An 18,758-nucleotide genomic window follows, 5' to 3' on the forward strand; every position below is an offset into this window, starting at 1 on the left:
TCAGGATTAGAGTGGCTGTGCTGTAACATTCTTGCCCTGAATATCAAGAAAACTGGAATAGTCTGGTTATCAAAGACTGAAATGGTTACTGGCCCTGTAGAGTTTCTGTTTGATGGGCATGTTATACCTATTCGATCAAAGGCTCGTGACCTGGGGGTATTAACAGACTCCTCTCTTTCCATGCAATCATATATTGATTCTTTAATCCAGTCACATCTTACTACAAGCTGCAGCTACTGCGTTCTCTAAAGCCCTCCTTAACTCACTCAGATTTTCAAACTGTAACTCAGTCATTTATTCTGTCTTCACTGCACTGCTGCAATGTTCTATTCTTGTGGCTCCCCGATACCTATTTACAGATACTCCAACTTATACAGAATTCTGCAGTGCGTTTCATTTCAAGTACCAGAATGTGTGACCATATTTCCCCGACTAGTTAGCCTTCACCAGCTTCCAATAGCCTGGTGGGTGGAGTTTAAAGACTTTCTTTTCAAATTTAAAGCTCTCCACGGCCTGGTCCCGCCAGCCATTGTGTCTTCTATAAGTCCCACCCACTGCCTCCGCTTCTCATCACAGCATTTGGTTGAGATTCCAACGCTCTCCCTTGCCCGTTTAACAACTTCTCGCAAGCGGATCTTTCGTATTGCAGGCCCTGCTCTCTGGAACAGCCTTCCTGTAGCTATCAGAGCAGAGTGGGATCTTTCTGAATTTAGGCAGAACTTAAAAGACATCTCACTTTTCTCTAGCCTTCCCAGACTGAGCACTCATCGATCTGTTAAGCCATGTTTTGTTTCTCTTTTCCAAGGGATGTATAGCAATGTTGCTTATTTGTTGTTTTAGCATATTTATGTTTCATGTTGTGTGAGATTTTGATATACTTTACTGTGTATGTTGACTGTAAACTGCTGATTTAGGCAGATCAGCAGAATAGAAATCGTGAAAATAATAAATAAATAGCTAGCTTACTGCAGTAAGAATTAAGTCTTTTTTAGTGCACGAGTAAAGTTCAGCTCACATTTTATATTCAGGTCTTATTACATTGACTCCTTAGTCTGGTACATTAAAAAAGTACACTGGAAAAATGATCAGCTTCTTATTGCATGGGATAAGTTTTCTTAACGGGTGAAATCTTTTCTACTCTGGTTACAACTGTGTGCTCTGAATGAAAAAATATTTGCCATTTAAGATTTGATGCTAGGCTCTAAAATACAATCCAGCTAAAATGGACACAGGCATTTTATTGACTAAAGGTCATAAAAACTGTACCCCATTTAGTAAGAATATGCATTAAACCAGCAGCATTTTGCTTAATTTTTCCTATAGGCATGCATGATGTACATTTACAGATCAAAGGAATTAACATAAGGAAGAGCGAAACCTATCTATAGTGTCAGCAACAAGAAAAAGGCCCTACTCCAGTGCGAGTGGTTCAAGCTTTTCATTTAAGTCCTGAACTAGCATCATGCCACGTCTGTGTTCTATTGAGGAATTTACTTGTATACTGTACTTTACTTTACAGCTACATAGTAATTCTTTGATTGATTCAGTCTAACTGGATGATTTGTTCTTTTCAAGCATGCAAAAGCCTTTCTGGAAGGGAAGATGAGCCAACCCAAAATAACTGATTATCTGCATATTCCTTCAAACTCTGAAGGCAGCCCAAGTAAAAGCTATTGTGTTTATTGCTCACTTTTTTTTATCAGCCGAGTTCTTTTGCAGACAGAGATACCCTTTGCTTGACCAAAATAAGAATTATCCAAAGAAGATGATATATATATGAGCTTCTAAGAACATAAGGATCCCTCCCACAGATATAATCTGAAAAATAAACAACTGAAAGAGGGATTTATGTAGTCTCAAAAGTTAATGCATAACAATATCCTCAGATAATATTTGTGTTAATTGAATAAAGCAAAGTTGCTTACCTGTAACAGGTGTTCTTCACAGACAGTAGGACAAACCAGCCATACAAATGGGTGACATCTGACGGTGATGTGGAACATGCTCTCTCAGAAAGACAGACCTCAGCTGATGTGACCAGAAAGGTACAATAAATAGAATTGTTCCTTTGTCCTTTTTTAACTTGAAGATTGCTTAGGATATGAGAGGAAACTCATAGAGAATGAGTGAGCTCCATAGAAATGCAAAAGCATCCGATACTACAGCATCTGCTTCTGGTCTCTTGGAGCAAGAGAAATTTGTGATTTGATGGGGCTACAAAGAAATCTGTTTGTGGTGCTCCCCAACAGCTGAAAAGTTAATGTCCTATACTGGGATGAAGAGACCACTCATGAGGCTGAAGTCGACAGCTAAGTGAGCCTGTTAGAGCATTGAGTTTTCATGGAAGAAGTATCTTTAAAATTATCCAATTGATTCTCTACATAAAAGGGGGGGGGGGATTTGTGGTTGTTATAAGTTGAAAAACTTGGGTGGCATGTTACCATGTTCTGTTTGATGTTCTTGATGTATTTTCCGTGTCCCCAAATAAAAATGCTTTGGAAAAAAAAATCATCCAATTCCATATTTTGCGCACTTCTCTGCAAAGAGCTGCAGACCCCATGCCTCCTTGCTTGTTTGTATAGTACATGGCTACTTGATTATCTGTCTGGACTTTAACCATTTTTCAAAAGTAAGGGTTGCCATGAAAATGGCACTCAGTTCTAAGAGATTTTTGTGGCAGGGCATGTCATAGGATGTCCAAGTCCCTTGGAAGCACATTGTTGTGGGCTGTAAATAAACACTTAACATGGCATTGAGATGTGCACCTCAGCCTTGTGTGGAGGCATCCATTGCTGGTATATGTTGAACTTACAGAGGATGCAAAGTTTGATCACATAGTAGATTGACAGGCTAAGTCCAACATTGCAGAAAGCAAATGAGTAGTCTGATAATCTTGACTTTGAAGAGCAGTGGTTGGGAATACTGATTCCAATATAGTATTAAGAGCCGTTAAGCTCGTCTCATGTGTAGATAACAAATGGAACATGAACAGTAGTTGCCTTTTTAGGTGATCAGCTGAGCTCCTATGATCTTTACTAGCAGGTTGGAGTTGTGTGAAATTTTGTATTTCACGAGGAAGCCTAGTCATAGAAAAGGGGGAACCTACAAGATGACAGCCAGTCATCCAGATATGAAAAAAACACAGATATTGTTTTCCCTTACATAAGCAGCTACTACTAGACATTTAAGGCCGGATTTTAAACGCCCGGCACGCGTAAAAATTGCCACTTATATACGTGGCCGGGTCTTGCCTGTGCTGCGCGCATTTTCAAAAGGGCCCAGCCACGCGCGTAAGTGGCGATACGTGCACAAGTGCCGAGCCATTAGCCGCTGTCCCAGGGAAGTGCGCGCTGGCCTGCTCCTGAGGAGCAGTAAGTAACAAAATTTTAAAAATGGTGAAAGGTAGACTAGGTTTAGGGGGTGGGGAGGAGAGGGGAAGGAAGGTTAGGCTGGGAGTTAGAAAAGTTCCTTCCCAGTCCGCTCCTTAATTGGAGCCGACTGGGAGTGAACTGCGGAAGGCCCTATTGTGTCGCCGCGCAAAGTTTGCAAAAGTTCACCCTCCCCGCCCCTGCGGCCAATGGATTTTATAATATGTGCGCGCCGGGTATCGCAGGCACATGGACGCATGCGTGTATTTTTTTAAATCTATCCCTTTGTAAATACCGTGAGAGCTGCAGATAGGCTAGATTGTATAGCTGTAAGCTTATGTTTATTTGTGTGGGTTTTAAGTACATGATATTTTTAAATCAGCAGAAGAAAACTGTTTGCACAGTTGCATTTGCAAAATGGCATTTGTAGGGAATTATTATCCTGTATTCCAGCCATTTAGTGATTAGAAAGACGGTAAGCACTCAGTTTACTCATAATGAATATTGATGCATCAGTATTAGAAGTATACTCACCGTGTTGCCTTCCTTATGTCAATGTAAGGCTCTGGAGAGTCATAGAACCTGACACAGTCTGGGTGTATAGCATGAAATTTCTTTGCTTCTTCCCGGGGAAGTGTAAAGCAGCAAGGTCCGACAGAAGGGCCAAGGACGACCAGTATATCCTTCAGACTGCAGCCAAATTCTACCACCATAGCATTTACTGTGGCCATCGCCACTCCCAGCAAGGTGCCCTTCCATCCTGAGAATAGAAAGCATGGTTTTCCTTTTCAAACATTAGCATGACGCACAAAGTCCACAGAATTATGTATTCAGTATAACTTAAAAATATCGTCTTGCTTCTACACAGTGGGGCGGATTTTCAGAGCCCTGCTCGCCTAAATCCGCCCAAAACCGGGCGGATTTAGGCGAGCAGGGCCCTGCGCGCCGGCGAGCCTATTTTACATAGGCCTACCGGCGCGCGCAGAGCCCCGGGACTCGCGTAAGTCCCGGGGTTCTCCAAGGGGGGCGTGTCGGGGGGCGGGCCCGGTCGTCGCGGCCTTTCGGGGGCGGGTACGGGGGCGTGGCCGCGCCCTCCGTACCCGCCCCCAGGTCGCGGCCCGGCGCGCAGGAGGCCCGATCGCGCGCGGGGATTTACTTCTCCCTCCGGGAGGCGTAAATCCCCGGAGAAAGGTAAGGGGGGGGGGGGTGTAGACAGGGCCGGGCGGGTGGGTTAGGTAGAGGAAGGGAGGGGAAGGTGAGGGGAGGACATTAGAGGATTCCCTCCAAGGCCGCTCCGATTTCGAAGCGGCCTTGGAGGGAACGGGGGTAGGCTGTGCGGCTCGGCGCGCGCCGGCTATACAAAATCGATAGCCTTGCGCGCGCCGATCCAGGTTTTTAGCAGATACGCGCGGCTCCGCGCGTATCTACTAAAATCCAGCGTACTTTTGTTTGCGCCTAGAGCGCAAACAAAAGTAGGCCTATTCGCGGAGTCTGAAAATCCGCCCCAAAGAAAACCTCAGTTTCTTTCCGATTTAATGCTATTGCAGTCATAAATTAACTACAAACAAGGGTAGGGTAAAATCAAGACACTGCATACCCACATTAGGCCTCATTTGAAAGTTTTAACCATAGACACAAAATGTATTTTTGCTTTTCTTTTGCCCCTTCAGTTTTCTCTTGCTCTCCTGGGCTTCCAGCTCAATCGGAATGGGCCTCTGCTGGGATATAGCGCTGTGAGCTGCTTTTAAAACGTAACCCTTGATTATCCTGCTCTCAACCTTATTGATATTAACCATTTTCTTAATAAATGAAATTCCAAAGTTTCTTTTGCCCTGTGTGTTTATCTTGATTAGATATTAAAAAGGAACTGTTTCTCATGTGTTTTTGTATAGCGCTATGCATGCTGCGTATGTCAAGTAGTGCTACAGAAGCGATGATTAATAGTAAGTGCTATTGCTGGGCTAAGTTCTCTCTCAAAGTGTCATCAAGAGCAGGCAAGTTTCTTTTGTTAACCCTGGGTTTAGTATGTTTCCTTCCCTCTATGTGGGAGTGAGACTGGGTGAGGTAGAGAAAGAATTAAAAATTTTGTTGTCTTTTTTTGGGGGGTGGGGGTACCAAGGTATGGAGGGGAAAATGAGCACACTAGATGGCCCAGTAGCTTATTCCTCCTTAGTCAGTAAAGGAGGCGTACATTTTAAATTGTTATATATGAATTTATATACTAGGTACCTTTTTTTTAGATTTTGTTATATTTTACCTGATGCCTTGCATAAAAGTATTTATTGCGTTGTTGTGAACCACTTTAGATGAAACACTTATTTGAGGGAAGCAGTATACAAGCAGAGCATAACATCGCAGCAATAGACCTCAGGCAGGTTCTATGCACCACGACTCCTTCTAGATCCCAGTTAATGTGGACCCCAAGACAAGCCATTAGGTGTCCCCACTGAGTGTTGGCCAGGACGTTCTACCTCCCCCCCCCCCCCCAGTAGTTGCGAGTGCTGTCTCTGTAGATCATGAGAGGTCTTGAACAAGTAGATGTGAATCGGTTATTTACACTTTCGAATAATAGAAGGACTAGGGGGCATTCCATGAAGTTAGCAAGTAGCACATTTAAGACTAATCGGAGAAAATTCTTTTTCACTCAACGCACAATAAAGCTCTGGAATTTGTTGCCAGAGGATGTGGTTAGTGCAGTTAGTGTAGCTGGGTTCAAAAAAGATTTGGATAACTTCTTGGAGGAGAAGTCCATTAACTGCTATTAATCAAGTTTACTTAGGGAATAGCCACTGTTATTAATTGCATCAGTAGCATGGAATCTTCTTGGTGGTTGGGTAATTGCTGGGTTCTTGTGGCCTGGTTCGGCCTCTGTTGGAAACAGGATGCTGGGCTTGATGGACCCTTGGTCTGACTCAGCATGGCAATTTCTTATGTCCTTATGTAGCATCCCCAAAATCCTATCCAGACTGGGGCGCAGAGGTCTGGCCCAGGCATAACCCAGATATGCTTGCCTCTGAACAACTGGACCAGGCCAAAAAAAGTCTCTCTTTAAGGAAAAAGGAATGGCTTAGTGGTTGAGCACTACATCAATGCTCAGGAGAAGTCCTAGGGCATAAGTTCTCTTCTCCACTCTGCCAAAGTATGCACATAAATGCAAACCCCTTCCTAACCCCACCCCCAAAAATGAATCTGCTCTGTCCAAGTAAACCCTTGTGCAAGCACGAAACATGTATGTAAGTTTACCTGCATATCAGGTAGGCAATTTTGTAAAAGGCCATTTTGGCTTTTAACACTGCAGAAGTTCCTTTGAAAATTACCCTCTTTATTTTCCTGTGCCTCCGAGACCTGGCTGAAGGCAAAGTATTTTTCTTAATCTGATTTTCCCCAGTTTAAAGTATTGAAAACAGTACTGTGTACATCAAGTAACGCTAAAGAAGTGTTTAGTAGTAGTAAAAACAGAGTTATAGGAGTTTGACTTCAAAATAATACATTGTAAACTGCATCCAAAGGACTGGTCTGTTATTATTTAAAGCTATGTACTTCCAAACAAGAGACTTTGGGTTTCATTCTTGGCTTCTCCTTTTTAGGCTGATCTCCATGGGATTTGCTGAAACAACACTCACGTCCCTCTTAGGGGAAGTACTGCAACATCTTTGAGAGAGGTACCTTGCTTTTTTGGCCATAGTGGCTCATTCTTTATATATATCATATAAACATTAATAGAAAAATAAGGAAATCTGTTATAATCCTAGAGATTGTACGTATCTACCTGATAACAGCTGCACGGAGAGGTAGAAAGAAAGGCAACTTGTATAATGGGATTGAAAAAAAAACAAAAAAAAACCAACCTAGAGCCTAAATCTAGCTAGAATCAGAAAACAGGAAATCACATTTTGACCTTTTGGACTTGTGCGGAACTGAAAACAGCTCCTGGCTACTCAGGTTTGCTTATAATGGCACCAGTGGATAGGCTGAGAACATAGGTTAAAAATCCTGCTTCTCCCAATGCTGCTCCTTCTGCCCCTGATAAAATCTAAAGTACAAACTTAGATTGTAAACCCTCTCTGGCTGAGAAATACCTACTGTACCTGCAATGCAATTTGCCTTGAACTTGGGCTTCAAAAGGCAAGTAATTAAATCCCAAATCCAACCAAGCAAAAAATAAATAATAAAAGGTAAAACTCCTGGGGGAGTTCAGTGCCTTAAAATTAAAACTTGTGGGGTAGATTTTCAGACCGCGCGAATAGGCGTACTTTTGCTGGCGTATCAGGCGCAAGCAAAAGTACGCGGGATTTTAGTAGATACGCGCGTAGCCGCGCATATCCGCTAAAATCCTGGATCGGCGCGCACAAGGCTATCGATTCTGTATAGCCGGCGCGCGCCGAGCCGCACAGCCTACCCCCATTCCCTCCGAGGCCGCTCCGAAATCAGAGCGGCCTCGGAGGGAACTTTCTTTTGCCCTCCCCTCACCTTCCCCTACCTAACCCACCCGCCCAGCCCTGTCTAAACCCCCCCCTTACCTTTGCCGGGGGATTTACGCCTCCTGGAGGGAGACGTAAATCCCTGCGCGCCAGCAGGCCGCTAGCGCGCCGGGACGCGACCTGGGGGCGGGTCTGGAGGGCGCGGCCACACCCCTGGACGTGACCACGCCCCCGGGCCCGCCCCCGGAACGCTCCCGACACGCCCCGAAAACGCTGCGCGGTTCGGGCCCGCCCCCGACACGCCCCCCTCAGAAAACCCCGGGACTTACGCGAGTCCCGGGGCTCTGCGCGCGCCGGTAGGCCTATGTAAAATAGGCCTACCGGCGCGCAGGGCCCTGCTCGCCTAAATCCGCCCGGATTTGGGCGGATTTAGGCGACCAGGGCTCTTAAAATCCGCCCCTATGTGCACAGTATTGCAAAATTCTGTATAATTTGTCCAAACACCACACTATAATCACTGTCTTTGAGTAATTTAAATGCAATTCAGAAAAAAAGATATCACTCAAAGGTGCATATGTTTTATATTTTGTGCAGAATTCCCCTATCATAAGACCTAACCCCTCCCTCCCCCAACTTGATCCTCTCCTCAGGCTCAATCCCCCAACTTAAATTTCTCCCTTTGCCATCCCTAGGCTCAACTGTCCGAAACCCCCGCTCCCAAGGGAGAGCGGGTAAAGAGCAAGCTACCATTTAAAAAAACTACAGCAGAGAAAAAGAAGAAAAAGGACAATGCAGCTATGTAACATAATCCGCCAGCCCAGGAAACCTAGAACAAGATTGAAAAGGTTGCCAGACTCCTTACTGTGAAGGTGCTTAAATGACCACTGAATAGATGAGTCAGAAACTCAGGTAGGGGATTTGCATGTCACAGCCCCCTGGATTGCTGTTAATAACCTGCAGTGAAATATCACTTTAAATCAAAGGATAACAAAATCCTAAATTGCAGAACTAGGACTGGAAAAGTCCTACATTGGAGAATTCTGCATGAGAGAGGGATTAGTGAGAAAAATGTACTAAAAAAAAAACAGTCCATGGAAGCAAACAGATTCTTACCATAACAAGAAGCGTCAGACCCTTGACTACCCAGTTGGCAGACCAGAGAAAAAAAAAAGTCCAGGCAGCATAGAGGAGTGTGCGTACATTCTCTTTCCATGGTGCTGCCTGGGTCTTGGCCTTTTGGCTGAGAGAAGGTGACCCATCCAAACTGGATAACAATGAACGACTGGTCATGAGCTTAGCAGAGCTAAAACCAATGAAAGCTGAGACTGCGGAGGGCTTGAATCGCTGAATACTAAACAAGCCATGGGCCTAGTAGAGCTGTAAACCCAAGCCAAGAAAAAAAAACTCCCACCAAAGAAGGGGACCCTGGTTCCCTCTTGAGCAAGGGGACCCCAGCGGCAGATCGAGCAGTCCCCCAGGAGGATGTAGACCCCAGAGGCAGATCAAGCAGTTCCCCAGGAGGAAGGGGACCCCAGCGGCAGATTGAGCGGTCCTCCGGAGGGTGAAGTCCCCAGCAGCAGATCGAGCGGTCCCCCAAGAGGGTGTGGACCCAAGCAGCAATTGAGCTGTCCCCAGGAGAGTGAGGGACTCCAGTGGCAGATCAAGTGGTCCCCCAGGAAGAAGGAGCACCCAGTGGAGGGTCCAGAGCCATAGTCAGGCCCCCCCCACAAGGGTGTGCACCCTAGTGACAGACCAGGAGGCGGAATCAGGTCCCCAGGAGGGCATGGATCCTAGCAACAGACCAGGAGGCGAAGTCAGTTGCCCAGGGGGGCATGGACCCAGCACTGGCACAGACCTTTCAGCGGAGCAAAAGTGGCACAAGATGGCAGTGGGTTAGATACAACAGATGCCCCAAGTTAATACTTCCCACCAGCCCAGTTGCAGTTTTTCACATGGGTGAGACTAGGGAAAAAAAGGGGTAGGATAACAATAACACTTGATTAAGCGGGAACTCAAGAAGTCCCTTCTATTCTATATGGTGATAAACTGTGGGGGCCAACAATCCTAAACTGGCAAATATTAAATGTTCTTGCTACCTTGTAGAAATGTATATAGTTGCGTGGCCTGAGACTATTAACCACGAGTAGATAAGTGTGCTGTTTGACATCCTATTAGAGTTGTACATAGTCATGAAGACATGTATATACTTATATAGTCTATTAAACATGTATATATTTGTACATACCGCCAGCCTTATTCACAGACCCATTTGTTTTTCAGGGGGTGAAGGGAGAGAAATCCCACCCACTAACACCTTCTTCCCTAGGTGGAGGCACCAAGAACATGAGGACCAACAGAGTCTGCCCTGATGCCCCGCGAGGAAAGTGGTCAAGGGGGCATTACATTTCCATCTCTCCCTCCACAGTCTTGACTTCCCTCCCAAAACACTCTCTCCTCCAGCAATCTGCATGGCTTAGTTCCCAGAAGTCTATCTCACTCTGCCCTCCACCACCTTCTCCTCTCTGCTTCCCCTATGCTCAAATAACTCTCCACCCTGCTTTCTTTTTCTCTCTGTCTCTCAGGCTCAATGACCCTCTCCACCCCCAGGGTTCTCTCTCTCTCTGCTCCTGTCCAGGCTTCGACCCCCCCTCCCTCAAAATCCTCAGCTCTCTCGAACTCTCTTCTCCACTAATTCAACCCCCTGCTCTCTTCCTCTCCATCCAAGACCCCAGGTACCCCTGATGATAGCCATCCATAAATTTGCTCATAGCATAACCATCAGTTTCAAAAGTTTTTTTGCATTCAGAACTCACATAGAAAATTTCCACACAAAAAACGAAAACCTATTACAAGTCTGAAACTTATCAGCAGAAGTACCAATCATCAATGCTTCTATTCTAGCTACTGATCATTTCCGTGTTAATAACTTAAAAAAGTAAAACCCTAGTGCAGCTTTAATGCAAACTGTAGGTTTTATCTAACTCAGTGTTTCCCAACCTGGTCGTGGAGGTACACCTAGCCAGTCAGGTTTTTGGGATGTCCACAATAAATATGCATGAGAAAGATTTGCATATGCTGGATATCTACAGAATGCACACTTTCTTTATGCATACTTATTCACAGATAGCCTGACGGGCCTCCAGGACAGAGCTGAGAACACTGATCTAACCTCTTTAAAGTCCAAGACCCTGTATTACACATGAGGTAAGAGAATTCTGAATCTTCTAAAATGTATATGTGAAATGTTTATCAAAGATGCATGAATGGCTGAATGAATGATGGTTGCTGCTCTTGCTAACAAGTTTCAAGCTTGTGCTAATTCAATCATTTTTCAGTATGTGTTACTATGCATCCAAAAATGCGCATGTATTTTTTTGGGGGGGTGAAATAAACCTGTAATAGCATATTACATGAAGTAACTCAAGTGTAGGAAGGAAAGCATTCTGGTAACTTCAGACAGGCTTACAGTGCCATCTGCTGTTCATTCAAACATATACCATGTCCATCCCACTTCTTTTGGCTGTTGCTTCACCTGTTTTTTTGTTTTTTTTTGGGGGGGGGGGGTTTAATCTATAAATGCGTAAAGGGAATAATTTTGGGAATAGCCCATATAAATTGTAAATGAACATGTGCAGATGTTATGTGCAGATGTTATGTGCATAATTTCCCCTTGAAAATGATCACACTAAAACTACCCACATACAACAGCACTTACTAATTTGTGTACAGACTTTTTCAGGAAAAATTTACACACATACTTTTGAAAACCCAAGCAAGTGCAAATCCTTCCCCAGCTTCTTTCCCAAGAAGGCCTCTGCTCACTGCACATAAACTTACACACACACATACAGGCTATGTGTGCATAAAAGTTTACCTGCAAATTGGGCAGGGAATTTTATAGCAAGCAATTTCCACCAATAGAAATGCCTCTGAAAGTTCAAGTTCCCAGAACCACCCTTCTAAATAAGCCCAAACCGGTTAAATCTTGGAAGCTAAGCAAAACTGGACCTGAATACAACTTGGATGGGAGACCCCCTAGGGGGGAGGGGGGAGAGAGTACAGCAGGCTGCAAAAATGGCAAACCACTAGGGTACATTTCTAAGTACACTCAAGCTCATGTGCATGAATCATAAAAATTCTGCTTTTGATTTTTTTAGTAGTTTTTAACAGTTTTTTTTAAACATTTTGGATGTATTTGTATTTGTTTTAATTTCTGTATTTTTATTATGTATGTTTTATTTTTGTAAACCGCTTAGTCAGACAGATCCTGTTTAATTTGTGGTATATAAATTCTTTTAAATAAATAAATAAGTAAATAAAATAAAAAAGTGCTCGGCTGCGATTGCCAAGGTCCATGAAAACAGATAAGGTACCGCCACCGCATGCATGTAGACGTTATGCAGAACCAGAGCATTTCACAGGGCAAAGAGATCATATTTCTTATTTACACAGCTCTGTGAGGCACCAATGGCAATGGAGGAAAGCAGAGGTGATCTTTACAATAACCTTGGGGTGAGGAAGACAAAAATCTTTCTGAAGCTGCTGAGTTTAGTAGGTGAGCCAAGAGCAGTTGCTTTTCCACAGTTCAGAGGCTCAGGGGGGAAAGGGTCAGATTTTATACAGGTTTGGCTCTCTGCATGACTGTCCTTCCCCCCCTGGCCACTAGGAACAAAGGAAACTTCCAATAAGGCCATTTTTTTTTTAGTTTCAATCCAGCTTTCAGCCAAGGACTGGGGGAGAAGCATCTTCACGTGCATATTTAGAAAGTACAGAACCCTGCTTCTACAGGCAGATACAACAAACCCAAAGAGGGATAAACTACTGAAGACAAAGAATAGTGCCTAACCCTTTATTATGAGCAGTCCTAAACTCTTGTAGGGAAGAACATCACATAAGGATAATAATCCCTGCTTGATGCAAGCAGCTCCAAGACCAGATAAAGTTAGTAGGACCCTATTATGAAGTTTGCCTATTATTTGGGATTCTTGCCTATTATCTGCTCCCATAAGGTGTACATTTAATTACATTAAATGCATACTCAGATACCTGAAATGAACTAATCAATGGGGATGTGCTTTCATTTGAAACAGATAATGTCAATGACATGGTTTATGTCATTTCCTGAAGTTTCAGAAACTAAATGATAATAGAAAATAAAACACAAAGTTTTGTGTTTTATTTTCTATCGTTTTAGCATGCATTATTTGCAAGTAGAGCCCACTGGTTCCCTAAGCAAACATCCCATCCCAGGGGTCTCTGAAAGCTTTCCTGTCTCACCCACCCTGGAGGCAGCTGAAGTTCCCCTAGAAAAGATTATAGCTGTGAGAAACCCTGGTCACAGGTCCCGCCCTAACCCCTGCCCTTTGTTAACGAACAGCCCTCCCCCCGTCCCCTCTCCCCTATTGACCTCTAGCCCACCCAGCTGACCCACCCCGACTTACCAAATCTACTCTGGTGGTCTAGTGCAGTGGTCCCCAGTCCTGTCCTGGGGGCCCACCAGCCAGTCTGGTGGGCCCCCAGGACAGGGTTGGGGATCAATGGTCTAGTGGATACCCAGAGCAACCTCTATGCTCTGGACCCAGTGACTGCCATTTTCCAAAATGGTACCAGCAATCCCTGTCACATGTTAAATAATGTGGCTTGCATCAAAGTTAGCAAATGGTATTACTTTTTTTTTGCCCCCCGATTAACTACATCTGAAAAGATGTGGTTAGCGTTCTGAGCCTTCCAGGGGAAATTAAAGCACATTCTGATTTGCCTGGGGACAGCCCCAGAAACCCCCTCCCCCAGGCCCAAGAAAAAACACCTCTGGGGGTCTACTGGGACCCTCCTCATTCCACCCCATCTCCAAAGAGGATCACCTGAAAAAGTACCACGGGATTTACTAATCTGTGTTACTTGATACTGCAATTCAGTGAATCCAGCAACAGTTTTCCCTGCGGTAACCGTGCTGCAGTTTAGTAAATCGGCCCCAAAATTTTGTATTCAATAAAATAATTGAATTGTGATTAATATTACCTGAATGCGCAGCACCGCAAACTCTTTTAATGGGATCAGAGAAAAGCAATGGTATGCAGTCTGCCCCAGGAGCTGCAATGGTGACACCTTTCTGATCGGTTACTATTCCATCGTAGCTGTCCGGTTCAGGCTTTCCCATGACCCAGACCTCACTGGCATGATCAACCTACCATCCCAAGACAAGAAGAAAACGGGTCTGAAATTAAGAAGAAATCTATTCACGTTGCAATTGTACGAGGACAGTTTAACAAGTGTCAGCAAAACAGCAATTTTTTTTGTCGTACAGTATTTCTGCTATTCTCCTGAAGAGGGTGCAGTGATGTTTACAAGCATTGTTATAATACTGCCTAGCATCACTGTGTCATATCCCGTTACACGAGAAAGAAAAAAAAAATGATGCCCCTTGTTCCTGTCTGGGGCGACCGCTGTGTGCAGTAAACTGGTCAAGATTAAGTAACCGTATCACGTGCCTCTTTTATAACTAGTTCACAACTCAAAATTCAATTGCATCAATATTGCTTTATTAACATAGTATAAATGTACCTTCAAGATGAAGCAAAGCAATAGCTCTAATTTCTACTGCAGTGTTGTAGCTATTGACTAGCTCTGCTACTTTTTTTTTTTTTTTAAGTTTTGAAAAAATATTTATTGAAGTTCAATTAATAAAAGAATAAAACATTTCAGCAAAACAATTCACCGGTACCTCAAAGGATGACACTGACTGCAGCCTAGCTCTACTACTTTAAAACAAAATCCTGATCGGCGACATGTTTCAGAATTAATTTGCGGAAAAAGAATTCAACAAAGCAGATGGACAAAGGTGATTGGGTTGCAGGACTAGTGAATGTTTGAAGTGTATGCCTGCTTTCAGGACTACTCAATGCCTGAGGAAGGGTCCTTAGTTGTCCTGAAAGTTTACACCTTGAAACATTTATTAAACATGAAAAGATTTTTTTTTTTTCACCCAGTTACTGTAATGGATTTTTGACAGGCTAACCTGATACTCAATCTCTACCATAAAAGTGAAATGTTCTGTTTTCAACAGTTTTGCCTAACAAAGATATCTATGCTCTTTTTTATCAAAGTTTATTCATGCTTGTACCCTTGCTATTTACATCTTTTAAAAGGCCAGAAAGAAAGCTCCAAGGCTTGGTCAAAAAGCAAAGGCTTATTGCAGATGTAGATTCTAAAAAAAGGGGGGAGTATTCCTGAGAGGCAATCCTTTTTACCTTCACAAGGTGGAAGGCCTCGGGGTTGAAGCCTGCAGCCCGGGCCAGCCTCCGCAGGTTCTCGCTCACCACAGCCGTCGGATCCCTGCGCCTGGAGCTGCTGAAGAGGTTCAGGGAGCTAAGGGTGGGAATGTAAGATATCCCTCCCGCCCTCGTCGAGAACCCGTGCAAGAACAGCCTATCTGTTATAGACAAAAGCAGAACCAGGTTTTAAAATCAAGCTTTAGCAAAATGGAACGGAATTTAAAAGGAAATCAACTGAGCAGAAAGTTGTTTTAAAATGACATGTTTTGATTTTAAGTCACTGTAGACAAAACAAAAAAAAAAAAATCAGCCTAATGATATTTCTAGCAAGACAAAAAAAAAAAAAAAAGGCCTCAAATCTAATCTTTCGCCAAATAAGTGAACAAAGTCTTCTAAAAGAGGAGATTGTATCAGTACCAACTGAAGCTGGAACTTACTAAAATGAGACTGGAATCTGCTCTTTATGATTCTGATCTTCAGGGAAGAATGGGTAACACATGAAAAGCTACTGGTTTTCTAATACACAAAAGGACCTTGGCATCGTCAGTGCAACTAGTAAGAACTGCTGCTAGAAGAACCAATCGTTGCTTTTTTGGGGGCCCAGCAGCGTCTTCCTGTTCCTTTGTTGGGTTTTAATCCCGAGGGCACACATTTATTTTTTTCTTTGGTGCTGCTCCAGCTAGCAACTTTCTCCCATGCTTAACTCTTAACCCAGGGGGGGGATTCTTTTTATGGGGAGAAGCTCTCGCTTATGGCCCGGACCATGGGGCTCTTGCTTTTTGGTGTGTGTGGAGTGTAGTTAGAACATAATCGCATCCCATGGGGTGGGAAGCTAGGAAAATCAGACAGGACCAGGCTTGGGGTGTTAAATTAAAGTTTACTGATTGGATAATAATTAAATAAAAGTCAATTGTTCCCTAAATTGTGCAGTTAATGCTGACCGTTGATACATTAATAATTTTCTCTGTAGGTAGGTGACCTTTGTTTCAGGCGCCTGGTGATTTTGTGTTTTCAAAGCTCACCCAACGGCTAACCGGCGATCCTGTACAAGGGGTCCCCACTTCACAGCAAAACTCCTACCTTATTACTCCATCTCCTTTCTAGACACCCAGCCCATACTGATCCTTTGGGTGGTCTCCAGATCTTGTTCTTTCATTGATATTTCTGGGGACTTCTTTTAGGGAAACGTCAAACGGGATCAGGCTATGCCAGCACTGCCATCCCTGTGGGGAGAGGGGATCCAAAAACCTTCCCACACTGTTCATGTCCAAAGAATACTTCTAAATATAAAACTGGATACACGTTCAACCATCACTGGCTCTTTGGGTTTAGAGGTTTTCAGTCCTCTGGTGAGAGCCCTTTCGCCCCAAAAGGGAGTAAGGCATAAAAATCTGTAAATCTGTGTGAGTAGGACCCTCTGGCAGGGAGTACACAATGAGGTGTCAGTTCCAAATGAAACTCCAAGGGTGAAACTGGGAAGCCTCACCAAAGTGTAAAACTTAAACATCCTTACCGTTTCAAGGTTCCTTAAAACTGATCTCAAAGAGATCTAAAATGGCTGGGCTAAATAGAGTTGAGGCATCCAATCCAGACCCTCCGGGTTGGGAGGGGCTGTGAGGAATGGAAGGCTCATTGATAGTGTGTTCTATACAGGGACAGTGACATCTAGTGGCCAAGCCGGGGAGAGGGTGCCCACTTGAATTTCCAGATCAAATCAGCTCTATATGCCTCTATGTGCAACTACCAAAGGCTATTCTTCTATTTTATATCGCATGCCCTGCTCACTTAGCCCAGTCACTGCAGCATCAATCCTTCGTCAGGGGCCACATATCAAGGCTTCCTCCGGTACCCTGCACTCATGGGCCTCAAGACTAGTCACTAGGTATCGCCAGTTTGTAATGACAGGGTCTCCCCTTTCTGCAGCATCCCTACTCCCACCCCACCCCCGTCAGCCCAGGGAGAGGAAGCCTGGCCCAGGAATAGAACCCATGTCCTTTGCATAGCAGCATACAATGCTTATCATTAAGTCACCGGGCCCACCCCCAACTTCATTTTAAAGACCATTCAGAATCTTAATATGTCCCTCATTATGAAATTAATGTGATTTTTGATAATCATATTTAGTATGTAAGAATACTTTTTATCCGATTCCCAAAGGTTTTCTAATAAAATAGTGTAAACAGGTGAAAGAAGAAGCTCCTCTCTATCTTCCCCAATCATTAACTTAGTTTGTCAACACCTTAAAACTATCTTACTCCAGCAGACAGTAGCAGCAAGCCACAGCTGGCAGGAGGTCTTGTTGGAGTCAACCAGTAGGTAGTGATAACCTTTAATTGGATTAACACAATCATCATCAAAAGATAATTGTTGCAGTGCATGAATTTTCAGTTCCTTCTTCAGATGTGGGGCACACCTTTTCAACCATCTAGATCACTGGCTATAGGCCTCTGCCTGACTTTTTCCTGTTCTATGTTTTCTAAGTTCCCGTTCTCCTGGTCCAACTTTCTGCATGTTTTCTATTTACTAGCTAAGGTATGTTCTGCAGTTTGGTTTCTACAAAGGCCTCCTCTGATATCATATCATGGACTCCATATTCAATGTGTCCCTCCCTAACTACCAGCAGTAAGCAGAGGTCACCAACATTGGGGGAAAAAAAAAAGGGAATTAGATTCAGACAAAAACCAACGAGGGCCCCAAGTTTTATGGTCTGGGGAACTGATAAGCATGGGGATAACCGTCCTGGAGCAGCAGTTATTACCCTTAATTAACATAAGGCATGGGATTACTACCTGTAACCAATAAGCCTTGATTCCTTTGACGCAACTGCAATATCACTCTCCACTTTGACAGCAGTGTGTGTGTGGGGGATGGGGGGCAGAAGAGGAAGAGGAATTGGATTCAGACGACAACCGATGAGGGCCCTGACACGCAGACAAAACGGAAAGAAGCACAGGACTGCTTCTATGGCCAAGTCCAAAAGCAAAGCACGTCAAGCAGCACCGACTGAATTTTCAAGAAGGCTCATCACCCAGTAAAAGAGAAGCATGGGGGTAACCTGCACAGCGTGGGAGATACTACCGTAAGAAGCTTGCTGGGCAGACTGGATGGACCATTTTCTGTCCTTCTCTCCCTTTATTACTATGTTAAGTTCTGCTACCTAGAATTGACGGGCCGCACCTGGCTTATAATCATTTTCTACCAAACTTACTTTTATGCATCTGCAAACAGCGGACCGATCCCTTTGTTTTTAACATTTTTATTTGTTCTTTTACACGCACATGTAGGTGTAACAGGCTCAATGTTATATCTGAACCACACTGTCCTGTCAGAGAGAGAGTCCCTCTCCTCCCAATTCATGTCAATGAACTACTTTCCTTTTTCTTGATTGCTGCTTCATTTTAGTTTACTTGCTACTGGATGCTTATTGCTGTACTGTTTAGTGTAATTCATGTCCAGCACTTTGAATTAGACAACACTCTACAAATACAAAATTAAAACATACCAAAAAATACCACATTTGTCACTATGAAAACCCAGAGGCAAAGAGGGGATCAGACACACCAGAATACTTAGTTAAGGTTAAAATCCAAAATGTTATTTCAAAATTGTTAAAATGTTTTGCACTTAAACATTGCAGTAAATGTTTACTTCTAACTCCTGTGAGTTTCACATTATCTTCCGGAAGATGAAACAGAAGA

General features: G+C 43.8%; 1 protein-coding gene across 4 annotated transcripts in view; it reads right to left on the minus strand.

The window, feature by feature from the left end:
- Positions 1–18,758, minus strand: part of LACC1 (laccase domain containing 1) — a 34,085-nt gene that overhangs the window by 6,472 nt on the left and 8,855 nt on the right. For all 4 annotated transcript variants that reach the window (XM_029602927.1, XM_029602930.1, XM_029602929.1 and 1 more), the window contains 3 exons: positions 15,037–15,218; positions 13,808–13,973; positions 3,903–4,128 (listed from right to left, as the gene is read on the minus strand). In XM_029602927.1, coding sequence (XP_029458787.1) covers positions 3,903–4,128; positions 13,808–13,973; positions 15,037–15,218 — 574 coding nt within the window. The remainder of the gene's footprint in view (positions 1–3,902; positions 4,129–13,807; positions 13,974–15,036; positions 15,219–18,758) is intronic.

The sequence above is a fragment of the Rhinatrema bivittatum genome, chromosome 5 (assembly GCF_901001135.1).
Source record: "Rhinatrema bivittatum chromosome 5, aRhiBiv1.1, whole genome shotgun sequence".
NCBI classification, from domain to species: domain Eukaryota; kingdom Metazoa; phylum Chordata; class Amphibia; order Gymnophiona; family Rhinatrematidae; genus Rhinatrema; species Rhinatrema bivittatum.